Below are 24936 nucleotides of genomic sequence, written 5' to 3'. Positions count from 1 at the left end.
TTCATTATTTTCTCCAATTTTTTAATTCCTTTCTTTTACTTTTTTGAGATTCACTGTTTCTCCCCCCACCCCCCTGTTTTTGAGTTGAAAGCTAAACTATTGATTTTCTAATTTATTTATTTTTCCTATCACATGCATTTAAAACTATATTTTACCCTTAAACACTGCTTTAGTTGCATCTCCAGTTTATAGTTATTGTTTCTTTATTATCATAGAGCTCAAAAGTATTTTTAAATTTTCTTTATGGTTTCTTTTTGTATCCACGGGTTATTTAGAAGTGATTGCCTAGTTTCGAACAGTTTTGAATTTTTAAGATAGCTTTTGTTTTTGCTTTCCAGCTTAATTTCACTGTGGCCACAGGACACCACGAATGATTTCAATCTTTGAAAATTATTGAGGATTTTTGATCTTCAAACATTTTATGACCACTTGGAAAACATATTAATTCTATTATTACCAGATGTGATGTTCTATAAATGTTGTTTATTTTGTAGATTGAGTTCATCAGATCTTACTGATTTCTCTGACTGTTTTCTCTGTCAACTATTGACTAAGCTGTTTAAGTTCTCTGATTGCAGATTTTTCTACTTTAATTCTGTCATTTTTAGACTCATCTGTTTTTGAAGCTATTATTTTTGTTGCATAAAGATATAGAATTATTACATATTATTGATGGATTGATTCCTTTTTAAAAATGCCCCTCTTTATCTCTAGCAATTCTAGTTTCTTTAAAGTCTACTTTCTGATATCGATATATCCCATAAGCTTTCTTGTGTATTTGCATGATATAAACTTTTGTAATTTTTTTATTTTAATTAAGTTTTTATGTATAAAATATGTCTTTCATAATAGTTGGCTGCATTTTCTTTTTATCTAGTTGGATGACCTTAGTCTTCAGTATGAATATTTAGTTCACTTATATTTAGTGTAAAATTACTATGTTTGGAATTATATCTGCCATCTTACTTTGGTTTCTATTCAAACTATAGTCGAGCCTCATTTTTTGCTGATTCTGTATTTGAAAATTCACTTACTCATTAAAATTTATTTGTATCCCCAAAATCAATACCCAGAGCAATTCCACAATCATTCATGGACACATGTAGACTGTAAAAAATTAAGGTAATAAAAACGTGATCCTTCTTGTTTTAGGTCTCATACTATAAGTGTCTTTTTTGTGGTCTATTGAGTGTTATGTTTTTCACATTTTTGTACTTTTTGTTGATGACATCACTTCAGCAAATTACATTGAACGACCTGGGTAACCACATCCACAAAAATGAAATTAGACTCCTATCTTATACCACTCACAAACATTAACTCAAAATGGATTACAGATTTGAACATAAGACCTGAAACCATAAAACTGTCAGAAAAAGAGATAGAGAAGAAGCTCCTTGACATTGATCCTGACAATAATTTTTTTGGATATGACACCTAAAGCACAAGTAGCAAAAGCAAAAATCTACAAGTGAGACTACATCAAATCCAAAAGCTTCTGCACAGCAAAAGAAACAACCAACAAAATGAAAAGGTAACTTAAGGAGTGGGAGAAAATATTTTCAAACCATATATCAGATAAGGGTTTAATATCCAAAATACCGAAAGAACTTATACAAGTCAACAACAACAACGACAACAACAACAACAATAACAACAAAAGTCCAGTTAGAAATTGGGCAGAGGTACTGAATAAACATTTTCCAAAGAAGACATCCACGTGGCCAAATAGGGTTGTGAAAAGATGCTCAACATTACTAATCGGAAAAATGCAAACCAAAATCACAATGAGATATTATCTCACATCCATTATAATGGTTATCATCGAGAAGACAAGAGATAAAAGTGTTGGTGAGAATGTGGAGTAAAGGAAACCCTTGCACACTTGCTAATGAGAGTGTAAACTTGTACAGCCACTATGAAAAAAATGTAGAGGTTCCTCAAAAATTAAAAATACAAAGATCATGATCCATCAATCCCACTTCTAAGTACATACGCAAAAGAAATGAAAACAGGATATTAAAAAGATATCTGCACTCCCATGTTTATTACAGCATTATTCACAATGGTCAAGATATGGAAACAACCTAAGCATCCATTGATAGATAAATGGATAAAGAAGATGTGATATATAGGTATATAGACACATGTATCAATATATGCTATGTATATGTGTGTGTGTGTGTGTGTGTGTATATAAAATAAAATAAAATATTCAGCCATGAGAAAGAAGGAAATCCTGCCATTCGCGACAATATGGATGGATCTTGAGAGCATTATGTTTAGTGAGATAAGCTAAACAGAAAGAGATAGATATTGTATAATATCACTTATACATGGAATCCAAAAAATCCAAACTCATAGAAACAGGGCCTGGGAGTTGGGGAATTGGGCAGATGTGGTCAAAGTGTACAAACTTGCAACTAGATAAGTAAATGCTGGAGACCCAAGGCGCAGCATAATGATTATGGTCCATAATACTGTATTATGTATTTCAAAATTACTAAAAGATTAGATCTAAAATGTTTTTTATCCTCTAAAAGAAATAATAATTGTGTGACTTAATGGGGGTATTAGCTAAACCTAAGGTGGTAATTAAATTGCAATATATGTGTATTAAACTGATTCATTGCACATCTTAAACTTACACAATATTATTTGTTTACTATACCTCAATGAACAAGAGAGATAGAGGAAGAAAGTTGGCAATGCTGTATACAACACACAAGTCTCTGGCATGGCAATCAGCAGCAGTCTGGGGCAAGATACTGGACATCGCAGGATGGAAAGATAAAGGTACAAGGTATGAGAGACAAATTTAAATGTCAGTAGGTGCCAGGCAAGCGAGATGTATAAATAAAGTGGGCCAGGGGAAAGTGCTTACATGTGCACATTATGTGAGTCTTGGTGTGTGAGTATGCCCAGGTATGTATTTTGTGCACATGTGTGTGTATGCATGTAGGGGGCACAATAGTGAGCTGAAGAGTTTATAACTCTTCAGAAAACAACTGGTATTGAGCTCCAGCAGAGATTTGTTTTATGGGTCTAATATTGCTTAATGTCCTAATCTTTCAAAAGAAGCTGGAAATCAATATGTTTATATAAAATACCACGAGTTTTTAATATCGGCTCAAAATGTTACAGCACTGTGCAGCCGTTTACAACATAAAGCAATAGCCGGACACCCGATTTGGCTCATGGGTTATCAGCTTAGGAAAAAGGGGTGTTTGGAAGGAGTAGGGACATGAAGAAGAAAGAAGACAATGGTAAAGAAGCTTGAAAATTTTATTTAAGTCTATTTTTGATATATTGAAAGTTGGACATTTTAATGACAAAAATCTTTTTTCAGTTTCACCACTATAGTAACTGGTCTTTCCCTTATCCTGTTATTACAATGTTGTGATTGGAATACAATTTACATGTACAAACTATATCATGAAAAATAATTTCATTGCTAAGTATAAGCAGGTTAGGGTACTTCATCTAAAATAAGAAGAAAATGAGAATTTTGCATTTTTATATTTTAAAGCTGATATTTTAGCAATGTTTTGACAATGGCTTATTTCATTTATAATTTTTTTGGCAACACAATATTGAAAGAATATCTATTTATTGGCATGCAAAGCAATATGGCTTCAGTATACGCCTCTTAAATTTACAGAACTTAAAATTCCAGACATCCTACATGGCTGGCAGGTGATGCTGTGATGATCTTGAATAGTGACGTACTTACTTCCTAAAGGCAAATAACAAAAAACAGTGATTTAACACAGCTGTAATAGCCAGATGATATAGTTAACTTATCCAGGAAATATTTCAATCATTTATTTTGGTAACAGTTATTTATCAATATTTTCATCTTACAAATCCCTAGTCTTTTGGACTCTTCAAATATTTGCATTAAAATATTACTCATCCTTAAGTTCCCCTACCATGAAGTATAAAGTGTATGAATAATTACAAATAGCAATTATTGCCCATTGAGATAAGTGGTTAATTTTTGGTGTTTAGATTTTTATTACTATGTTTATTATGTTAAATATATAATACAGATATACATGTATTTTACTTTATGCTAAAAGTTCAACATATATAACAATTCATAAGGTGACTTCAATCTGTGAATGACTTAACATCTCTGTGTTTAACTCTTACCTGTGTTCCTAATACCTTGTCCCTTATAGACACTAAGGAAATGTTTTTGGAATAAATGGGTGAATTGATAAAACTGTAATAATCAAAAACAAATAAATAATGTATTCTTAAATGACTCATAATTATAATTATATACCAAGAAGGTAAAGATTCTCCCCAACATAGACAACAACCTGTAGCAATATGATATATTCATGAAAGTTTTGATGGTTGTAGAATGAACTAAAATTTATTCACCTGTCAGTGATTTTGGTTTGAAGCAACCAGTTTATAAAGTCTCGGGTGGCGAGATTATCAAGAACCGTGTTCATCTCATCAGAGAAAGAGCCATCGGCGTGTCTGCGGCGGAGTTCTTCAATGATGGTGACTTCTTCTGGGAAACTGAGCAAAAGAGGGACAAAATCAGCATTTGTTAAACACTTTTTAAATTATTTGTTTGTTTGTTTGTTTGTTTATTATGCCTACAGCACCTGGTCTTCCTAGGTGGTCTCCCATCCAAATACTAACCAGGACACTGCTTAGCTTTAAATGTTTTAAATAAATGTTTATTGATAGCCTATCACAGGTACCATGTGTGAGGGTCATTGAGAAAACAATACGTTTCTATTTACAGAGGACCTACTATGAAAAGTCTCACAGAAAACCCATATGAACTGGTGCATGTCAGAATGGAAATTATACAGGTATAAAAGAGCAGAGCTGGGATGTTAAACAAAGACTATCTCTTCACGTCCTTTTCAATATTCCAGTTACTTGAAAGATTATTAGTATAGTATCAACACTGAAGTTATTATTGAGTCTATTAATTTGTTTATAATTCAGAAAAAAAGTATTATATATTATAAAAGTAGTGATTATCAGAACAGCTTTGCAAAGTGCAGTATTAAGGGATTAAATCTTAATCTACATTAGATTTTCTCTTTGATCAGTTTAATTAGCAGACATTTTGGTATCCCTTTAAAACACCAGAAATATCCTCCAGTGTGACTATTTTACCACTGATTTTGTAAATTTGATCATTAATGTTTAAAAAATCAGTGACAAGTCTAGTTCCCTTTAGTCATGAGAAAAATCTTTAAGTCTCAGTAAGCTTGTTTTAAATCTCTCTAAAAGAAATTGAATTGAACATGAATTTCCCACTTCTCATAATTCAAATGTCAATCAAAATGGTCAGGAGAAAATGAGATAGTTTAAGTTTTCAGCATTATTTCTTCTTTTTCCTTATCCCCAGTTTTCTTAGGACAGTCCTGGTTTAAGCTTGTTGTCCTGGTGTAGTTATCAAAAGCACTCTATTCTCAAAAGTGTCTTGGATTGACAAATTAATACCCTAATTATAGTACAACTATACTTAGAGATAAATATGTCCCGTTTGACTCTATTAGTAATACTTGCTACCAAAGATAAAACAGATAAGGCTTTTATAGGCTGTCTTCCATCAATAGGAATTATTTTCCTCCTTTGTGAGACCATATTAATTGCTTCTATAATTCAGATCCATATATAGTCAACTGTAGTCTAAGTTTTTAGCATGAAGCAAAAAAAAAAAAAAGGTTAAATAAGAGTGTGTAGACTTACTCTCGCCTTCCTCGGCCTTTCACCAGCCAAGCAATAAATTCCTTGGCAGCCTGGCCTTCCAAATAAGAACTTACATCACTGGTAAAGGTCCCTTCAGCATGTCTCTCAAATTCATCATGACGTTTGGCAATGTTATTCCTGAAAGAAATGTGAAAATTAAATTGAAGATCTGTCTCTTTAGCAATATGGTTCTCACCTATAAGCAGTGGCAGCTTCGGGTTCGAGATTCTTCGTACAAGGGGCTTAGGGAGATTTGGGAGATGAGGGTGCCTAGGACATTCATCTTCAAATTACATTAATTATCTGGACTGAAGATCTGAAGATTGAGAGGAGAGGGCTAATTACAATTAAGGGAGCCTAAAGTTCCCCCACACCACCTAGTGCACCCATTTTCACCTCTCCTGCTTATCTGTTGATTATTAATGGGGCATTTACTTCAGTCTCAGTATATGTGGGCTCTCCACTCTGCTATGCTACTTGCAAACAAGGCAGCTGTTTGTTATTAGTACATACGGGGTCAGAGTTAGTTAAGTGAGTCAAGGAAAAGCAAAGGATCACTGAAAGTGTCATCAAAAAGACCACATACTGGGTGAAAGGAAAGGTGATAGACAGCAATGAGGAAAACTAACACAATGACCCTCTAACACTTGCAAGTGTGTGCAGTGTTCTGTGGAAGTAGTTGACCAGCTACATTCAGTCTCTTCTGCATATATTAACCTGGAATGTCTCACGTTAAACGCACAACAGAAATTGCCTGAGAGCAAGGATTATTTTGCATTAGTTTACCAAATTGCAGTATTCCCTTTCTAGAAGAGAGTTGTTTTCATTTTTTTTTTTTCAAATTAGTGATTACTCACATTTCACCAATGGCTCCATCTGCAGTCCTTAACAAGGACTTCTCATAATATCTGCTCTAACCATGACCACCTTTCTTGTCATGCCCTCTGCTTTAAGAACTTCTGGTCAACTGCCCTGTATCTCCGATTCCTCCTGCTGGCTCATTCTCTTCATTCTCTTTTTCTCATGCGCTCGCGCTCGCTCTCTCTCTCTCTTCCTCTTCCTCTCTCTCTCTCTCCCTCATTCTCTCTTTCCCTTCTCCGTTCTATTCAGATAAATCTATGCCCTTTTCCTTCAGCTACTTGGTATGCATAACTCCCATCCCCTGTGGGCCACCCTCCAAAGAAATTGTGAAATTCTACCATCTCTGTGAAACTCTTGTGGATGATTTCCTTCAGTAGCCTAGATGCAGCAATAAACCCAACACTGTCAACGAAAATGCAACATTAAAATGTATGCCTTAACGATAGGCTTGTGTTCTTATTTGCCTTCTTCTCTCTTTATGCGGTGCAGCTAGACTATAATTTTAAATGTGTATCTTGGATTGTACTCTACAAGAAAAAGACTGCATCTGTTTCCATGCCTTACCATGATTAACTTGGCTAGGGGATACTTTAATGTGATCACAGTCATGAGTTTGAACCCTACAAGGGAATGTTGAATTTGCTCTTATTTTTTGGTCAGAAATTGGATTCCTAAACTTGCAGTTCTACAAAAGGCAGCTTTCAATTTTAATGGAAAGTGAGCAAGAGAGTAAATATTGCTGAGACCACATTTGGAAAAATAGCTTAAAGTTTATGTTCCATAAGAGGGTAAGTAAGGGGTTTGGAGGGGTGAGAGGTGAGACATTCAGACGCATAAATACAAAGGACGGCATCACCAACCAAGAAAACCATCAAAATTGAAAGAACTATGGGCACAATTCGATGAGTGTGATGACTTAAGGAAGTTGGAATACGTTTTAGACACACTTAAATCATTCATTTATGTGCATATTTTGGACCATGTTTAAACTCTTACTTGTTCCTCTTAGTGTTCATCAACCATTGCACAAAATCCTGGGCACGCCTGGAGTCCAGATACTTGCTGTAGTCACTGGTGAATGTGCCTTGTGAATGGCGCTTGTCTTCATTCATCTGATCTGGATCGTTGAATGGGTCTGTCTGAGGAGCTGGGAATGAGCTGTGAAAAATAGTGATTGGTACAACTAAATCTCTCCTCAAGCTCAGTCACTCGAGGAGCATTTTGCCACAGAATATGGGGCCACATGAAGCAGAATGGCAGGCACCTTAATATTTCAGTTGGTACTTCTGAGAGATCTTGTTTGTCATGGGAATCCCAGAGTTTTATTAGAGTTGGATACACTCTGATTCTGAATTTTAGCAACAGATTTTTCAACTTGCTTTTTTTTTCTGAAATAGGATTAAATAAATCTTTTTTTAAACCTAATTCATCTAGTTATGATTATGCTGATAATAACAGAAGAGAGCAATGACTCAAATTGAATATCTTAAGAGTGAAGAATCCTAAATCATTTGGGTAGCACATTTATGTTTCCAATTTTGTTTTGCATGTATTAATATAAAAAAGTAGTTCTATTACCAGAGTACATGGTAGGTAATGGTGAAATATACAAAAGTTAAAAGAAAGACAAGAAAAAGCCCATTTCTTAATTTGAAACTGTGCAGTAAATAAGCTGCATGCCAGTAATCAACAGTTTATTGGCATGGCAAGTATGGGAAATACTCAACATGATTAATACTCAGAAATAGAAATGAGACACTATTTTCACCTGTCAAATTAGCAACAATTCAATATGGGGGGAAGATATTGTGAAAGGAGTATTTCTATAATGCTGATAGGAGTGTGCATGTATACGACTTTTCTGGAAAGCAAATTGGCAAGATATTATAAAAGATTTAAACTCATTCAAATCCTTTGATATGGTAATTTTACTACTAGAAAAGTATCCTCAGAAAGTGGTAAGAAATATAGGGAAAAACGTTTGCAGCATTCTGTTTGGGAAATTTGAAGAACTCAACTATTTGATAGCGGAGGAACAGTTAAATAAATGTTGTACACTTAAGTATGAGATGAAATTGTATGCAGCCATTAAATATTATATATTTAATAGATATTTTTAATGATATAAGAGCAGATAATAATACAATGCTAAGAGAAAAAGCATAATATGTAATTGTATAATGATCTGGTATTTATTCATATACAGTATATACATAACCTTTTTTGTGTATTTTCTATCGTGAACATGTATGATGTTTACAATTAGCAAAATAATCATTTTAAAAAAGAAATAAGAAAAATTGTTGTGAATAATTAAAATAATGTACTATGCACTGTGTGAGTAAGTAATGGGTAGCTAGGATCAGTTGCAAATTTCAAAGAGCTAAAATTTCCCATGTAACCCATTTTTTCACATTGCCTACCCCATTGGTTGTGAAACAACATACACTAGTCTATACTCCAGAAGCGACTTTATCACAATGATATTTTAAACATTTGAAAATCATGCAGAATATTTATTCGAAATTTCTGAGACCTATTCACCAATCATAGGTTTCACAGGCTATATTCTAACTATAGTGCTATGTTAGTTCCAGTCTAAAGATTTAATACCTGGATTTCATCTCTGTGTCCTGAAGGGAACGTTGCCAGCTGCCTTGTACCAGCATCACAAACAATCCAGCCAAAAAGTAAATGCTTTTCATTTTTGCTGCCTGTTGGAACACAGAGTCAAGGGAGGTGGGGGGAAGGAGACAGGCAAACATATTTAAACATGTCAGGCTAAATTAGTTTGATTTCGACTAAGTAAATATTATAAATAGAAATAACAAGCTAGTCGTCAATTTTAATCTGAGTACATTTCCAACTTATTTTAAATAGTAGATTATATTTCCCCCCCAATTTGTTAGCGGCAAAAAAGAATACAAAAGATGTGTACCACCGTTAAGATTTTTCATTAATGTAGGACACTTCTGTTAATAATTAGAAGGCTCATTTCCAGACTCGAAGTATAAAATGTCCATGATAAACATTTAAAATATCCACTGTAGATGATATGCTACATATGGTTAGCCTGAATGGCACCTTATCCATAATGCCACCCCCTTCACTATCAGTCTGGCTTTCAATTAATAGTCCTTCACTTCCAGGCATTTACATTATACTGCATTTCAACCATCTTAAAGCAGCCTCAGGCTACAACTTGGCATACCAGCTGTCGGTTCAGATGTATTATTCATTTATATTTTAAATAGTGTAACTTGGTCTAGACTTTGTAATTATAAAGCGGCCAACAGATTTGAGGTATTTTAGGGTGCTTTGACCTGTTCTAAATTAAAGGAAAAAAATCATTTTAAAGACAAGCAATTTGCAACAAGAACTAATGCTTCTGGCAACTTGAACAATCGCAACTAAGAAATAAGAGATTACTGTCATAATGAAAATTAATGTTTGCTTCTGAATTCTTGGAAGTCCCCAGGTTGCTTTACAATTGGACTTAGTCCAGGACATGTCATTCACTGTTTGTGACACCCTAGACCTGGTTATAGAATACACCTGGTTGCTCGTCCTTGTGTCGCAAGCAGATGCCTTATGAAGCCATAGGATGCCAAGGACATGATGATGCGGTGTGGATGGGGCTCAGACAGGGACCAGTGAGAACGCGGGGCAGAATGTCCCCACAGGGTGAGCTTCTCTATTTTCTGAATAGAAACCTCTAATCCAGTATTTGTCATGAACTTCTTTTCTCTGCTACTTCAGTTGGACCATATTTACTTTGAGAAGTGGAAATTTTAATTCAAGTTTGATTATGCTTACCCATAAATAATTTGAATGAGTATTTTTAGCAAATGGCATTTGGTTTGAAATAAGAATTTTACAAATATTATCGTTTTAAACTATCAATCTAAAGAAAATAGCATCCCAGCCGTATTTACTATCTTTGGCACTAAAACATGGACACTATTATACCAGCAGTGATTTTTTTTTTCTTTGAAATGTTGCCTCTTTAGATTAAGTGGTCAGTTAGACAAAGCAACACATTAGGAATTAAATATTCACCCTCCTTCATTCATCAGCAGTAAATTACTAATGGGTGCTGTGCTATGCTTCAGTTTATCCAGTCGGCAAACTTTAAAAACCTTGCCACATATGTAGATAGTGTCTTCTAATTGTAATTCTCAATTATAAATTCATGCTTTCAGGAATTAAAAAAATTAAAGCAAGCCTTTTTTTTTTTATTACATCACTTTTGGAAAGTCAATTTAATCCCAAAACATTCCTCTATACAAAGTCCCTAAAGATTACATGATCTTTCTTCTATTATATTCTACAGAAGGAGATTTAGAGCACATGGTGTTCTGCTATGGGAGCTGACTGAAGAGGAAGCAGCCACCCAGAAGTGAAGGTTTGAAGTCCTCTGTAGGCAGTAAAATGAGATCTACTGAAAGAGAAACCAATTTTTTAAAAATTTCATTTATTTGTTTGTGAAAGTCTACAGAATTGTGAAAAAATTTAAGGTGATACCACCACTGAGGAAGCAAATAATTATATTATTTTAGTATCAAAATCTTATTCAATAAGAGAAGAATTTCCAGTTATTTCCCTGCCCCCTACTTTAGGTAGTCTAAGGAAAGAATCTGAAGTTTTGTAAGAACTTCACATTTCCACTCAAATTTAAAGGGAATATATAGTAACAATAGTATTCCCTGTATAGGAAGTTTTTTTAGAAAGATTAATCTTGTACCTAGGCAAGGTGACACTATATAATATTCCTAAATGTATTGGCTGGCATTGTAGGCCAAATACTTTTTAAACTGGTTAGCTCATTTTCTCTCACAGATCTGTAGTATGTGTGGAAAACCCACCAGTTAATCACTTACTCCATTGAGGATTTTGTACAATTGTTCTTTTTCCTTAAGAGCTTAAATGAGTACTTTCTGATTTTCTTTTCTAAAGAGGTTCATTAAAATTTCATTTCTGAATGTGGACATATTGGATATTTTATTTATTACTATTGGTTCTCAATACATAGGAGATAATTACTAATCTGTGGTTTTACTTACCTCTAGTCAAAGAAATCCTGATAATCGATATTTGTTTTCTGTACCAAATATGCTAATTCTTATTTACAAAGGGCTGATTTCATGGACTTTGATTTTTCGATAGACTTATTAGAAATTTGAATATTTGAAAGATGATGTTGAATCTGCTCTTTTGGAAAATCATAAATTTTCATTGATAAGGAGCAATTTCTATTATAACCCCTCTAATGGACACATTTCTGCTGAATTTAAAGGTGCCTTCTGTTCAAAGTAATATACACATTTATCAAATCCAAGGAAAATATTTATTTTTTAAAGTGTTACTACTTATTTTTAAAATGCAGTTCTCATAACAGTTAAATCATGTAACAAGCATGGTTTGAATATCTGTTTTTCTTTCTATTTTATATCTTACCATTGAACTTATTTTCCAACTCCCTTTGCGGCTTCATTATGTTGAAGTACATGTAAATACGTTTTATATCATCTCAATTCTGCCCTGTGTAATATTAGTAATAAACTATAGATGAAATAATAATACTTTAATCCATAATACTTTGTCTCCTTAAAAATACGTAACTGTACCCCAAACAGGATATACGATCTTACAATCACTCAGAATTAACCTTACCTCCTGAAATCCGGACGTGGAGCAGAGCAGGTGGAGAGAGCGAGCCCTCTTTTTGGAGCTGCAGATGTGCTGTGTCCTGAGCTCTGTACTGCCGCACCAAAGCATACCGCTTTTATATATTCTCCAATGCTGTTTATCCTCACAGATATTACGCTGACAATATAAATTTCTCATCTGTAAATAATGAGCTTTTGTTACAAACGATTTCACTCGCTTACTCACTTTGCTCATCTCATTCTACCCGTATATTGGGTGGGACCTCAGAGGCCAGGAAACTTTTTATTTACTCTTGTGCCTTTTTTTTTGGTTGTTGTTGGGAATGGAAAGGGCAGTTTGGAAATTCACCTTTCACTCTCAGTCAGGCATGAAAATCACTTAAGTACTCTAAAGTGAATTTTGATGCTGAAGATATGAAATTACATAGTTCATGGCTAACCCCACTTTGAGCATGACCTCATTTGAAGGTCATGCAAGTCCTCTGTTTTGCTATTTGGTTATAAAGAATTTATCTGAATAGAGTAATTAATTCATTTTTTCATCTACCCCAATAATAAATCATACACTTAAAATAAGTTTAGTAAGAATCTTCTCATCCCCGCTATACAGAATTAATTTGTATTATTTTGGTGGGGAATTTTAAAGAATACCAATTAAGATGTAATGTGTCCTATTACAATAAATTAGAGGCGGAAAGAAAGGATGAAACAAAATGAGGACTACAGATCCAAGATAAGTGATGCTAATAAGACAGGGTCTGGTATTTCTTTTCTCTTCTAATGGATATTTAAAGGTTAAGTTTACTGATAAGACATCTGTACACTAATGTGCAAAAGAATGAGATGCTATGTATACCTCATATGTATTTTCTGAGTTTTGTGATCTGCCGCTTAGGACTTCAATGATCTATAGGATTTACCAGATATGAGTCTAATCACTTTGGAGAAAAAGAAAATGGGAAGTGATCTGGACAGACAGCATCAGGACAGTGTCAGTGTAGTTAGATTTTAGTGTGGCTGTTATCAACAAGCTGTGTGACTATGGTCAAGTCACATACTCTGTGCCTCAACTTCCTGATTTGTAGAATGAGCGATTTGGTTAAATGACTTTTCTAAAATAAACATCTGATTCCATATGACAAAATCATTGCAACGTTTCCTAACTAGGTTTCAATATTCTAATACCATCATGATAAAACTAGTGAGTTATAAAAAAATACATCATTGATACAACTGGAGAAACATTCCCAACAAACAAACTGTTAGATTGTGGATTGGATTCACTGTTAGAAGTAGAGCTACTTAAATGCCATAGAGATCAATTCTATTGAAATTAGGAAAACCTGAATGGGGTTTTTGTGCTGGTGGTTACTAATGGTGGAAAGCCTTGCTATTCAAAGTGTGGTCCAAGCACCAGCATCACCTGGGAACCTGCTAGAAATGCAGATTCGCAGGCCCTAGCTCAGTTATTGAATAAGAATCTGCATTTTCCCAAGATTTCCAGGCAATTCATATGTGTAGTAAGGGTTGAGAAGCACAGCTGCATAAAATACTCATGCCATTTTCTTCACCTCCTCTCTGATGCTTGCTGCTGTTTGAATTGAGGACAGCTTCTTGGCCCTACCAGCAGAGGGGGTGAAAGAGCAGAAAATTGTGATACTCAGGGCCGTCTGGATTAACACTTATAAATACAGTAATGGCTTGAAAAGTGTGAATTAGTTTAATATATGGTCAAATTGTCCTTCTCTCTCACCTCAGTCCTCATGAGTATATTGGGTATGCTTTATTAATTGTTTGGCATTCAGTTTTGTTTTTTTTTTCTCTTTGCCTTTGTCTCTCTGTTTCTGTCTCTCTTTCCTTTTCAGATGCTACCTGTTTGTGGACAAGTCCTAAGAAGGGAGCTCTGCAGATAATGTAAAGATAAAAGATAGAAATATATAAAGCCCTTAACATGACATCTGGCATCTCAGTAAATGTCCTTTCCCAATATTTCATTAAAACTTTAAAAGTTAAAGTTTCTTTCCCTTTATCCCACTTGCTTTCTATTTCAGAATTGACTATTCCAAGTTCTTTCAGGAAATTTTCTCTAGCTTCATCTCCAGCCCACCAGCTGATTCTTAGAGATCTCTGACATAATAAATTCTGAGAATGCAAAAGTATTAAGAGCCTCACTGTATAGGGCACTGCTCTCCTCCCCAGGAGAGGCAAATTAGGCCCCTTAATGGGCATTGTGTCACCAGAAATTAAGACAAATACCAAGTGCATTTTGAACTTATAGATCTTCCAATGGCTGTTCCAACACCAGCTTCCACTTGACCTTCAATTCCCATCATTGCAGTTACCCGTTATTTAGATGTGAGGCAGGGAAAGTGGTGGCCCTGTATTTATACGAGTTGTGTTAAAGCTTGTCTGAAAGCAGGGGATTTCTGAGAGATGTCATACACTGTCATACACAGTTCTCCTATCAGGCGCTGTGGGGTGCCTGGTGGTTGTCAGGGGTTTGCCGCACAATAGCCATGATATGCCATCTTGAAAGGTCAACTTAATTTGATAGAAATAATATAAAATATAATTATTACATGGAGTGGAGAGCAAAAAATTACATCTCTTACAGATAAAATAGGATAAAATAAGATACTTATTTTATCTTTATGTTAATCCAGACAGCCCTGCACCACAATTTTCTGCTCTTTCACCCCCTCTGCAGGTAGGGCCAAGAAGGATTTTTTTGCTTTTATTATGACACTTAGAACCAGAGACAAATTCCATGGGCTACATGGAATGTTGTATGTGGCCACGTGCTTAGAAGGTTCCATGCTTGGCTTAATGTTTTACTCTTGTAATCTTGAAATTTTTAATAAGTTTTGAACAAGGGCTCCATGGTTTTATTTTGCACCTGGCTCAGAATTTATGTAGCCAGTCCTGCTTAGCACCTCACCTCAAAAAATCATGGGGTGGGGATTGGCGCATGCTGGTTTTTCTCATTTATTCAACTTAGGTTGAACTGTTTGAGAATGGCAGAGATCCAGGTACACTCTGGTGGCAAGAATATAGATAGGGGAACTCTCATACATTGCCGATGTGAATATAACATGTCACAAACGATTGGGAGCACAACTTGACAATGTTGTCAAATTTGTAAATACCTAAAACCCTTGGCCTATTAAGGCTAAAGCACTATTCTGAAGATTTATCATATATATGTATATGTGATGTGGGTACAAGGTTCTTCATTGCAGCATTATACATAATAGTAACAGGTTGGAACCGATCTAAGAGACCATCAGTAGAGCAGTGTTTAGAAAAAGAATGAGGAAGCTCTTTATTCACCAATGTGAAAAGATTCCAGGATACGTTGTTAGGTGCAAATAGAGACATGCTTTATCGACATATAGGGGGCTATCTTTTGTGTTAGAAGATGAAAGGGGACAAACATGTTTACTTACTCATAATTGCATTAAAAATGGGAAGAATGCTCAAGAAACTAGTGAAAATGTCTTCCTGTAGGAGGCAGTGTGGAGCAGTGGGGTAGACAGGAACAGGGAGTAAAGAATACTCCTCAATATATCTTTGTTATGCTGTTTGGACTTTTTGACCACTTATTTTAATTATCTATTCAACCCCCCCACCCCCGCCAAAAAAAAAAAAAAAGCAAAAAAGGAGTGACAGAATAACCACTTTGGGAAAAGGTTAAACTTTAAAGCTAAAGGTACAGCAACCTTGTAATTCCGCTTCTAGATATTTTACCCATGAGAAATGAAAACATGTATCCACAAAAAGACATACAAAAACATCCACATCAGCTTCATTTACAATAGCTAAAAACTGGAAACAACCAAACTATCCATCAACAGGAAAAAGAATGGACAAATTATAAAATGAAATTTATGCAATGGGATACTACTCAACAGTAACAAAAAAGAACAAATAATTGATACCGACAGTAACATGAATGAATTTCACAGTATTATGCTGAGCAAAAGAAGCTGGACGCAAAAATACTACATACTATATGAATCAATTTATAGAAGTTCAAGAACAGGCAAAAATAAAATCTAAAAAACCCTCAGAACTGTCATTGTGTTTTGAAAGGGGTGTGGAGGGGAGAGTCTGGAAAAGAACTTTCTGGGGAAATAGAAATATTCCATATTGCGAAAGGAATGTGTGTGACCCAGGTATGTTCAATTCTTTAAAAAGTGTAGCTAAGATTTGTGATGTCAATTTATGTAAATTTGAACTAAAAGGAAAAAAAAGTAATATTTAAAAAGGGGTGTGGGTGTATGTATAAATAATACAAGTATGGCAGAATATTGACAATTGTTGAAACTGATCAATGATTGAACAGTGTTTATTATGCAATTCTGCTTTTTTTATATATGTTTGAAATTTTCTGAGCTAAAAAGTTAAATTAAGACTATAATAAAATAAATGTGGTGGTAGGGCATTAGCATCAATTAACCAGTTATTTTGGAAGCTAAAGAGTTTAACCCTTCAGTTACTAAGTAGTAGTTACTAGGTAAAATAAATGTAGTTTGGAAACCTGGGGTAGCAACCAAGCTTGGAGGTGAAATGGCAGCACAGGGCCGAGCCTGGGTAGTAGAAAACAATTGCAATAAAGGCAGAGCAAGGGGGCCACCATTCGGAGGTAATGGAGTAATAACTCTTCCAGGCCTGTCCTGAAGGTATGCATACCCTGCTCTGTTAGGTGAGACTTAGTAATTACCAGTAAAACTTTTCTTACTGAGTTTGAGGTCAGTTTTTATTTCTAGGAGATGATCTTCTCAATATGCCATACTTTTCCTAGATTAGAGCACTCTTTTCCATAACAAGGGTCTTCTGAAAATAGGTGTGGGCCTTCAAAAGATTTTTATAAAAGTAAATAAAATTAAAAATGGCAAATGAGAGAACAGTTTACATTAATTGAGATTTTTTTAGCTTTGAAAAGTATAATCATTTAACAATAGCTTTTAAATTTTTTTTTAAAAAATCGAGTATATAGAATGTAATAATGAGATGTCCTTTACCTCTCTAAGTGACTAATGGGCTCCGAGATTCAGGGACAATAAAAAGAGAACTTCCAGGGGAAGGTCTGAGTTTACCAGAAGACATGAGAAATAGCCATACTGAGAGATATTTAAGAAACAATTCTTGACCCATCCATCTGGAATAAGGAGGTATGGGGGATGATTTGGTAGTAAGCTTAAGGGACAGTCTTCCAGCCCTGAGGGTCTGAGACCCTGTGAAGAGCTCACAATTCTGAGAAGGGAATTGCGTGGCACCATGGTTTTGCATACGTTGATTTTAGCTTTTGCTAGATCCCCGGTATAATGAGATGTTTAAAATTGTTCTAAGTTTCAGTTGTTATTTTTATTCATAAAGGGAACAAGAAAAAGAAAGAAAACAAAATCACATTTGTACAAAATAATCTTATCTCATAATTTATAAGCAGAATATATATTTATATGTATAAATACATATATATCATTGGATACATGTGTTATGCTTCTATTTTTCGCATATTGTAGCTATAAAAAACAAACCATATGTCATTACATTTATCCAACCTCTTGCTCATCTGGAAAGACTTTTTCTTCAAGCTTCTAAGAGTCTTTAATGTGAACCAATTAAAAAATTGAAAACTTTCTAAGGTTTCTGTAAAAGGAAGTAACTTCATCCATTAGGAAATTTAAAATTTGAAGTCTGTATACTTAAAGATACAGAAAATGAAAAGAGGAGTGATAAATGTTTTTTCTTATTCATTATGCCTTGTAATTGGGCTTGACCCCTGACTGAAGCTTGCTCACTGTTGCCAACCCATATTTTATCAGATGTATTGTAAAGATATGCCCAGTTTTTTTGAGATACAGAAATGATATGAGCATAGAATAGAAAATAATTTATAAAGTCCTCTAGGCTATTATCCTATTTTTACATAGAACTTTATTTAATTTGTTTTAATTCATTGTTGGGCTATTTCACTCTTCAAACATAGAGAATTTCTACAATTTCATTGGGTAATAAATTACCAAAATAATTTATTTCTGCATGCAAAAAACAGTTGTATGGCCAGAAAGTCTTCAGTACTGTGTTCTAATCCTGACTCTTTCCTGCAGAAAAGTAAATCGCTTCTTCGTTGCCATATTGTAAGAGAAAGTAAAGACTGATTTTTCATTTCCATTTTAATAAAAATCATTTTTCCTTTATAGAGTATATTAATTATGAGCCCTTTCTGATTCTGAAGATAGATTTCTCATTCTTCCTCATAAATCTAGTCAATAATCACTAGCATTCTCCTCCATAAATACTGATCAGCTAAACTCTGGAAGTCAAAGAACATGGCTCGTACACTGCTTTTTGCACCCCTTTTCTCTCAACATTAGGCATAACACGTAGCAGAAAAGATGATTTAATGAATATCTTAAAATGTGGCTGATTTATTAAACACCAATTTGCATCTAATGTTTTCCTGGATACTTGTTCTACATGAATGTATCATTTAGGACACTTGACACTGATGAAGACAATCAAGTATAAATTGTAATTTCAGGGCTACATCTGACTAAATACCTGGATAAAACTATAACAGCCATTCATCCCAGCGGTTAGCACATAGTATCAACCACCTAATTAGATGATTGCTTTTTTCATTTTCACCTGAAATTCATATGGAAACTTAATTATAAGCAACTGATATAGAAAATAATAATTTAATGGAATAGAAAATATTTATATTGTTTTATTTTTTGTTATACTTCAGGGTTGAGGAATAAGTCCCCTAGGATAGTAGAAATAGCTACCATTTATTGAATCCCCAGGAAAAACAAAGCTCTCTGAATATAATATTGTCTAATCTTCATGATACATGTAATTTAAATATTTCTGACTTCATCTTACAAATAATAAGATGAGGCTTTAGAATAGGCAATCAAGTTTCTTAAAGCGCATCTGGATCTGAATCCAGATCCAGATCAAGGAAGGCTCTGCAAACTAAGGGTAAGAATCCAGGCAAAATCTTCTAACTGTGTTGGAATCTGCCATGACTGCTGCCTGAATCCATTCATAGCTGCCAGATGGCTAAGGTAGCAAAACATCTAAAGATTAAACAATTGGCAATTTCAGGTATTTTATAGTTTAGCTTCTATTTTTAAAGTGTATGAGTCAGTGATTTTTAGTATATTCACGATGTTGCATAATCATCATCACTTTCTACTTCCAGAACTTTTTCATCATCCCCCCAAAAACCCAGTGCCCATTAGCAGTCACTACCCATTGTTCCTTTCCCAGCTGTTGATGACCACTAATTTACTTTCTCTCTATTTATATATTTGCTTATTCTGTACATTTCATATAAATGGAATCACTCGATGTGTGGCCTTTTGATTCTGACTTTTCTATCATATTTCCAAGGTTCATCAATGTTATAGCATAGATTAGTCCTTCATTCAGTTTTATAATTGAATAACATTCCATTATATGTATATGCCACATTTTATTGAACTATTCAAAAATTGATAGAAATTTGAGTTATTTCCACTTTTTGGCTTTTATAAATAATATTGCTATAAACACTTGAGTATAAGTTTTTGCTTGGACTATTCTCAAGCAATAAAAAAATGGAAATCTTGCCATTTGCGACAACATGGATGGACCTAGAGGCTATTATGATAAGTGAAGCAAATTAAAGAAAAAAAAATATCTTATGTTTTCACTTATATGTGGAATCTAAAAACAAAATGAAACAAATGAACGAACAAAACAAAACAAAAACAGATTCACAGAAACAGAAACAGAAACAGAAACAGAGACCAAGGGGATGGTTGCCAGAGGGGAGGGGTGGGGAATGGGTGAAGTTTGCACAGTGACAGATGATTGCTAGAATTAGTGGGGTGAACACGTTGTAAGGTATAAAAATGTTGAATTACTGTAATTTACACCTGAAACGAATATAATTCATGTTATATTGTATACTAACCATACTTGAGTAAAAAAAGAAAAGAAAAGAAAAGAAAAACATAATTCTAGAAGTAGAATTGTTGGATGACATGATAACTCTAAATTTTGAGGGACTTCCAAATTGTCTTCCAAAGCAAGGGAGGAGATTCCATTTTTGAGGAATCAGATCTTCAAGTTTTGGGTATGTCACACAGTTGACTTTTCACCCTTTCAAATGGCTAAGGATTTCACTTACTAACGATGAAGCTGGGGACGTTAAAAAAACAGGACTCAGAGCAGGGAAAAGGAGTGGGATGGGTCCAGGGTAGGAGAGCCCATTCTTACTGTTTTCTCTATACTGATTTGAAGACAGAATGGGAGGAACAAAGAAGGAGGCAGCCTGAGGTGGGGTATTTGAAAAAGTTACCTTGAAAGAGCTGCCGTGTTTAGTGTAGTTGAGCGGGAAGTTGGAATGACAGAATTTAAGAGTCAGACAAGGGAATTTCCAATATTTGAGAGATCTAAGTGTTTTGAATGCTCAGGAGGTGTAAGGTATGGATCTGTAATGACTGAGGGGGTGAATTCAATGGATTTCCTCTCTGTATCTAGAGGTGTAATGGCATGAAAAACTGATCAAAAGTTTTAATTTTTTCTTTAGTAATGAAAACAATTCTTTTATTGGTAATGAGGGTCGGTCAGAATGAATATTTATAAAGCACCTAAGAGTCTAATTTCTTGGAATATACTTTCCTCATATAAAAAACTTGAGTCTACTGATTCTAGGAATAATGCCATAATTATTATAGATTACTTAGACTGAAAATTATTACAAACAAAGTTTTAAAAATAGATTTAAAAAATTGAGATGAAATTTGTATAACTAAACCAACCCTTTTTAAATGAACAATTAAATAGCATTGAGTATATTCATAAGATTGTGCAAACTCCACCCCTTTTATTACCAAAACATTTCCATTATTCCAAAATGAAACTTCCTATCAGTTAAACTATTTCTCCTCATCTCCCTTCCCGCATCCTCTGGCAACCACCGATCTGTATTCTATCTATGGATATACCTATCCTGAATATTTCATGTAAATGGAATCATACAGTAACATTTTGTGTCTGGCTTTATTCACTTAGCACGTTTTTGAGGTTCATTCACGTTGTAGGGTATGTCTGTACTGCATTTCTCTTTATGGCTTAATAATATTCCATTTTATGTATATACATCAATTTGTTCATTCATTCATCCTTTGAACATGCCTGTACATGTATTTGTTTGAGAACCTTTTCTCAATTCTTTTGAGTGTATATCTAGGAGTGAAATTGCTCGTTTACATGGTAATTCTGTTTCACTTTTTGAGGAGCAGCTAAACTGTTTTCCATAGCAGCTGAACAGTTTTATATTCCTACAAGCAATGCATGAGGGTTCCAATTTATCCACATCCTTGCCAACACTCCTTTTCTTTTCTTTTTTTTTTAATAGCTATCTTCGTAGGTATAAATTGGTACTTCAGTGTGGTTTTGATTTGCATTTCCCTAATGACTAAGGAAACTGAACATCTTTCTATGTGCTTTATTGTTTATTTGCATATCTTCTTTGGAGAAATGTCTATTCAAGTCCTTTGTCCATTTTTTTTTAATTGTGCAGTTGAATTCGTAAGAGTTTCTTATGTATTCCAGGTACTGGGACCCCACAAAAAATGTTAAAAATAAATATATATACATATCTTCATATACATATGCATCGTGCATTGTACATACGAAACATATACCAATATGAATGTAATATATGGAATTATTTTTCAAAAATGAATAACATTTTAGTGAAAAAAATTATACATTTTAATAAATTACACATTTAACAATTGCATTTATTGTTTCTATGACTACTTTTGTTCTGGGAAATATGACACAAGAATGATATAAATATTGAGTGGCTACTTATAAAGTTTATCACAACTTTTTAACACTTTGATAATGATAAATTCCCAGCATTTGTTAAGAGGAAATACCATGCAAGTCTATGTCAAGAAATTGATATCTGGGTTTCCCAAAGCAGATTTCACTGGGCATGGCTTTTTCACCAAAGAAGATTATGTAAACAATATTTTATTGTTCCTGATACCATAACTTGAAAAAAAACAAATAAAAGCACTCCGGAAGTGTGCAAGTGCTTTGGAAAACTAGAGGTACATGTTTTGTTTTGTTTTTCAAACATATATTGACAGCCACTAATTGGAAAAAGGAAAGAGATACAAAATACTTTACATGATATCAAAAAAATTTTACTTTTTGTTTTTCTAAAAACCTAATCTGAAGAAAACCTCAGGTTTATACTTTCATTGTTCTTTATTTCTGAAGATTCTGCTTTGGCAGCCTGACTGTTGCTGGCAAGATGCACCTGATACCAATTTGGGGACTATTCTTTTGTGATATCTTCGAAACTCCCTCCACCCCTCATCCTTCCTCCTTCTGTAGCTCCATGGCCAGGGTGTGGGAGTTGGCAGCAGAGCAGGTTGGGAAGACACATAGCAGGGGTAACATCGGAGAGAAGATATGGAAAAAAAAATACTGATGAGTGGAGAAGAGGTGAAGAGAAGATTGGAAAGCTAACGTTATTTTGAGTCCAGTCACGAATTACATTTACATATTGGATGGCTTGCCTGTACATACACAATATTTTGCTGGGGCTAGAAACAAGATGCAAACCTTACAGAAGTCACGAAGTTGTGAAGGAAGACACAAACCTCCATTTTCAAAGCTGTCCCACAAATGTTTATTTAAGCAGTCACTTAATGGCTACTTCAATAACTGCATTTAAATTCTAATAATGACTGATAAGGGCCTGCTACTAGGATTGTTTATTTATACTCTGTGTGGAACGTTTGATTAATGACAGTAATATATGACAAAGCCATATGAAAAGGCATTCCACATACTCCTTCTGGACTGACAGATGGCACTGCCCGTATTACATGGAGGTATCGTGGGGATAGGAAGACATTGGTCCTACAGAACCGAACCTATAGAATCTTGGGTAAGTGCCATAACTTGTACCTCATTTTCCGAATCAGAAATACACATATTTTGATTCCTAATTTACAGATTTTGGATAATTAAATGAAACGATGTAGGCAGGGGTCCCCAGCCCCTGAGCCACAGACTGATACTGGTCCGTGGCCTGTTAGGAACTGGTCTGCACAGCAGGAGGTGAGCAGCGGGCCAGCAAAGCTTCATCTGCATTTGCAGCTGCTCCCCTGCGCTGACATCACCGCCTCAGCTCTGCCTCAGATCATCAGGCATTAGATTCTCATAGGAGCAGCGGTCCTTGGTACCAAAAAGGTTGAGGACTGTTGGTGTAAGGCATGGTATTATTGTCTAATAATATGAAAGAACCATTAGTACTTGAAATACATTTAAGTAAAATGTATTTTTTAAAAAGTATTGTCTTTTTACACTAGAGGTTGCTAGAAAAATCAAAACATTCCAGAGATTTGACTTTTTCGTCTGAATATTTTTGCCAAACTTTCTGACTGCAATGTCCTGGCGATTCATCTAGAAGCCGCAAGAATCAGAGGTAGGACAGTATAGTGGGCTGTGCTGTCATTCCCTAACCCAGATTGTTCTTCTTTAAAAGACCAAACTCTTTTAGATTTCTGACTAAGATTCATGTCTTTCCTAACCCCATTCTTCTGACCGTGGGCTGCCTGCTGCTCAGGGATTTTTCTTTCTCTTTGCTTTGAGGAGGAAATAGCAAGTTCCTATTACATACCAAATTCCAGAAAGGGTGAGATCTGTTTTTTCACTGTGAAATCACACATGAAAATTCTAGTTTCATGGGCCCTCTTATCCACAGAGCATGGAAATACATTCAGCAAATATTTATCGAACTTCTCCTACCTTATTCCAAGGACTGTCTAGGCCCTGGGTGCAGAGAGGTGAAAAGACAGAGAAGGTCACTGCTCACAGGGAGTTTATATTCTAGTGGGAGAAATAGGTCACAAACTAACACCTATATAAATAAAATAATGTCTGATGCTTATAAGTTCTATGAACAAAACACAATTAACCAATGTGGTTGGAAGTCTCTAGCTGTGGTAGAAACAACATTAAATCCAGTGACTAAAAAATTTCTCATTAACGTGGTAACACATGAGCTGAGACCTAGATGACAAGGACACAGCCAAGTGAAAGTTTGAGAAAACTATATTTCAGACCCTGAAACAGAAAGAAGCTTGGCTCGAAGAAACACATGGAAAGGAGACCAGTGTGGCTGGAGCTGGAAGGGCAGCAGGAGAAGTGGTGGAGATAGGGCCACAGAGGAAGACCTGTGTGATGCTTTGTAGTTTGTGCATGAAGCTGGGTGAGTGAATTCACTTACACAGTTTCCTGGCAGTCAGTCTTACCCAAACGTGTTTCAATCAATACTATCAAATATTTGACTTTTCAGACAGGTATTGAGATACAGGGATGGACGACTCATTCAAGATAAGTACCAAGGTCAATAAGCCTCCCTGGACTCTCATGACTTCTAGATCGATTATTCTTAAAAGCCCACATTGTTTCAGAAAAATATAGAGATTAACTTATGTGACTGATGATTCTGACTTTTGTACTAAATCAACTGATATGGGAAAGAAACTATTGGTTTTTGAATCAGACTATTGATCTCTAGAGAATTTGTTGAAAGTGCTAATGGTTTACTTTTTGTATCTAGTAAACAGTTTACTTTTTGTAT

General features: G+C 34.7%; 1 protein-coding gene across 2 annotated transcripts; it reads right to left on the bottom strand.

Moving 5' to 3' along the window:
* Positions 1 to 3271: 3271 nt before the first annotated feature.
* Positions 3272 to 12340, bottom strand: GCG (glucagon). 2 transcript variants are annotated; one of them, XM_016146415.2, is made up of 6 exons: positions 12265 to 12340; positions 9205 to 9305; positions 7588 to 7749; positions 5731 to 5868; positions 4393 to 4536; positions 3272 to 3736 (listed from the first exon to the last, which is right to left on the bottom strand). In XM_016146415.2, exons 2-6 carry the CDS (start codon positions 9294 to 9296, stop codon positions 3730 to 3732), a joined length of 543 nt encoding a protein of 180 aa, XP_016001901.1. In that variant the 5' UTR covers positions 9297 to 9305; positions 12265 to 12340; the 3' UTR covers positions 3272 to 3729. The 2 variants fall into 2 exon arrangements, with proteins under 2 accessions (XP_016001901.1, XP_016001902.1); XM_016146416.2 differs by lacking the exon at positions 3272 to 3736 and having other exon boundaries at positions 4389 to 4536.
* Between the last annotated feature and the right edge of the window lie 12596 nt (positions 12341 to 24936).

Source organism: Rousettus aegyptiacus, unplaced genomic scaffold (genome assembly GCF_014176215.1).
Source record: "Rousettus aegyptiacus isolate mRouAeg1 unplaced genomic scaffold, mRouAeg1.p scaffold_m13_p_2, whole genome shotgun sequence".
Lineage (NCBI taxonomy): Eukaryota > Metazoa > Chordata > Mammalia > Chiroptera > Pteropodidae > Rousettus > Rousettus aegyptiacus.
Note: the sequence above shows the minus strand (reverse complement) of the source record. Positions and strands in the feature narration are given on the sequence as shown.

Excerpts from the sequence above, each read along its gene's own strand:
- GCG (XM_016146415.2), bottom strand. The coding sequence starts at position 9,296 with ATGAAAAGCATTTACTTTTTGGCTGGATTGTTTGTGATGCTGGTACAA. Across the intron at positions 5,869-7,587 it reads ATGAACACTAAGAGGAACAA|GAATAACATTGCCAAACGTC; the intron begins GTAAGAGTTTAA and ends CATTTCTTTCAG. Across the intron at positions 4,537-5,730 it reads AAAGGCCGAGGAAGGCGAGA|TTTCCCAGAAGAAGTCACCA; the intron begins GTAAGTCTACAC and ends TCTTTTGCTCAG.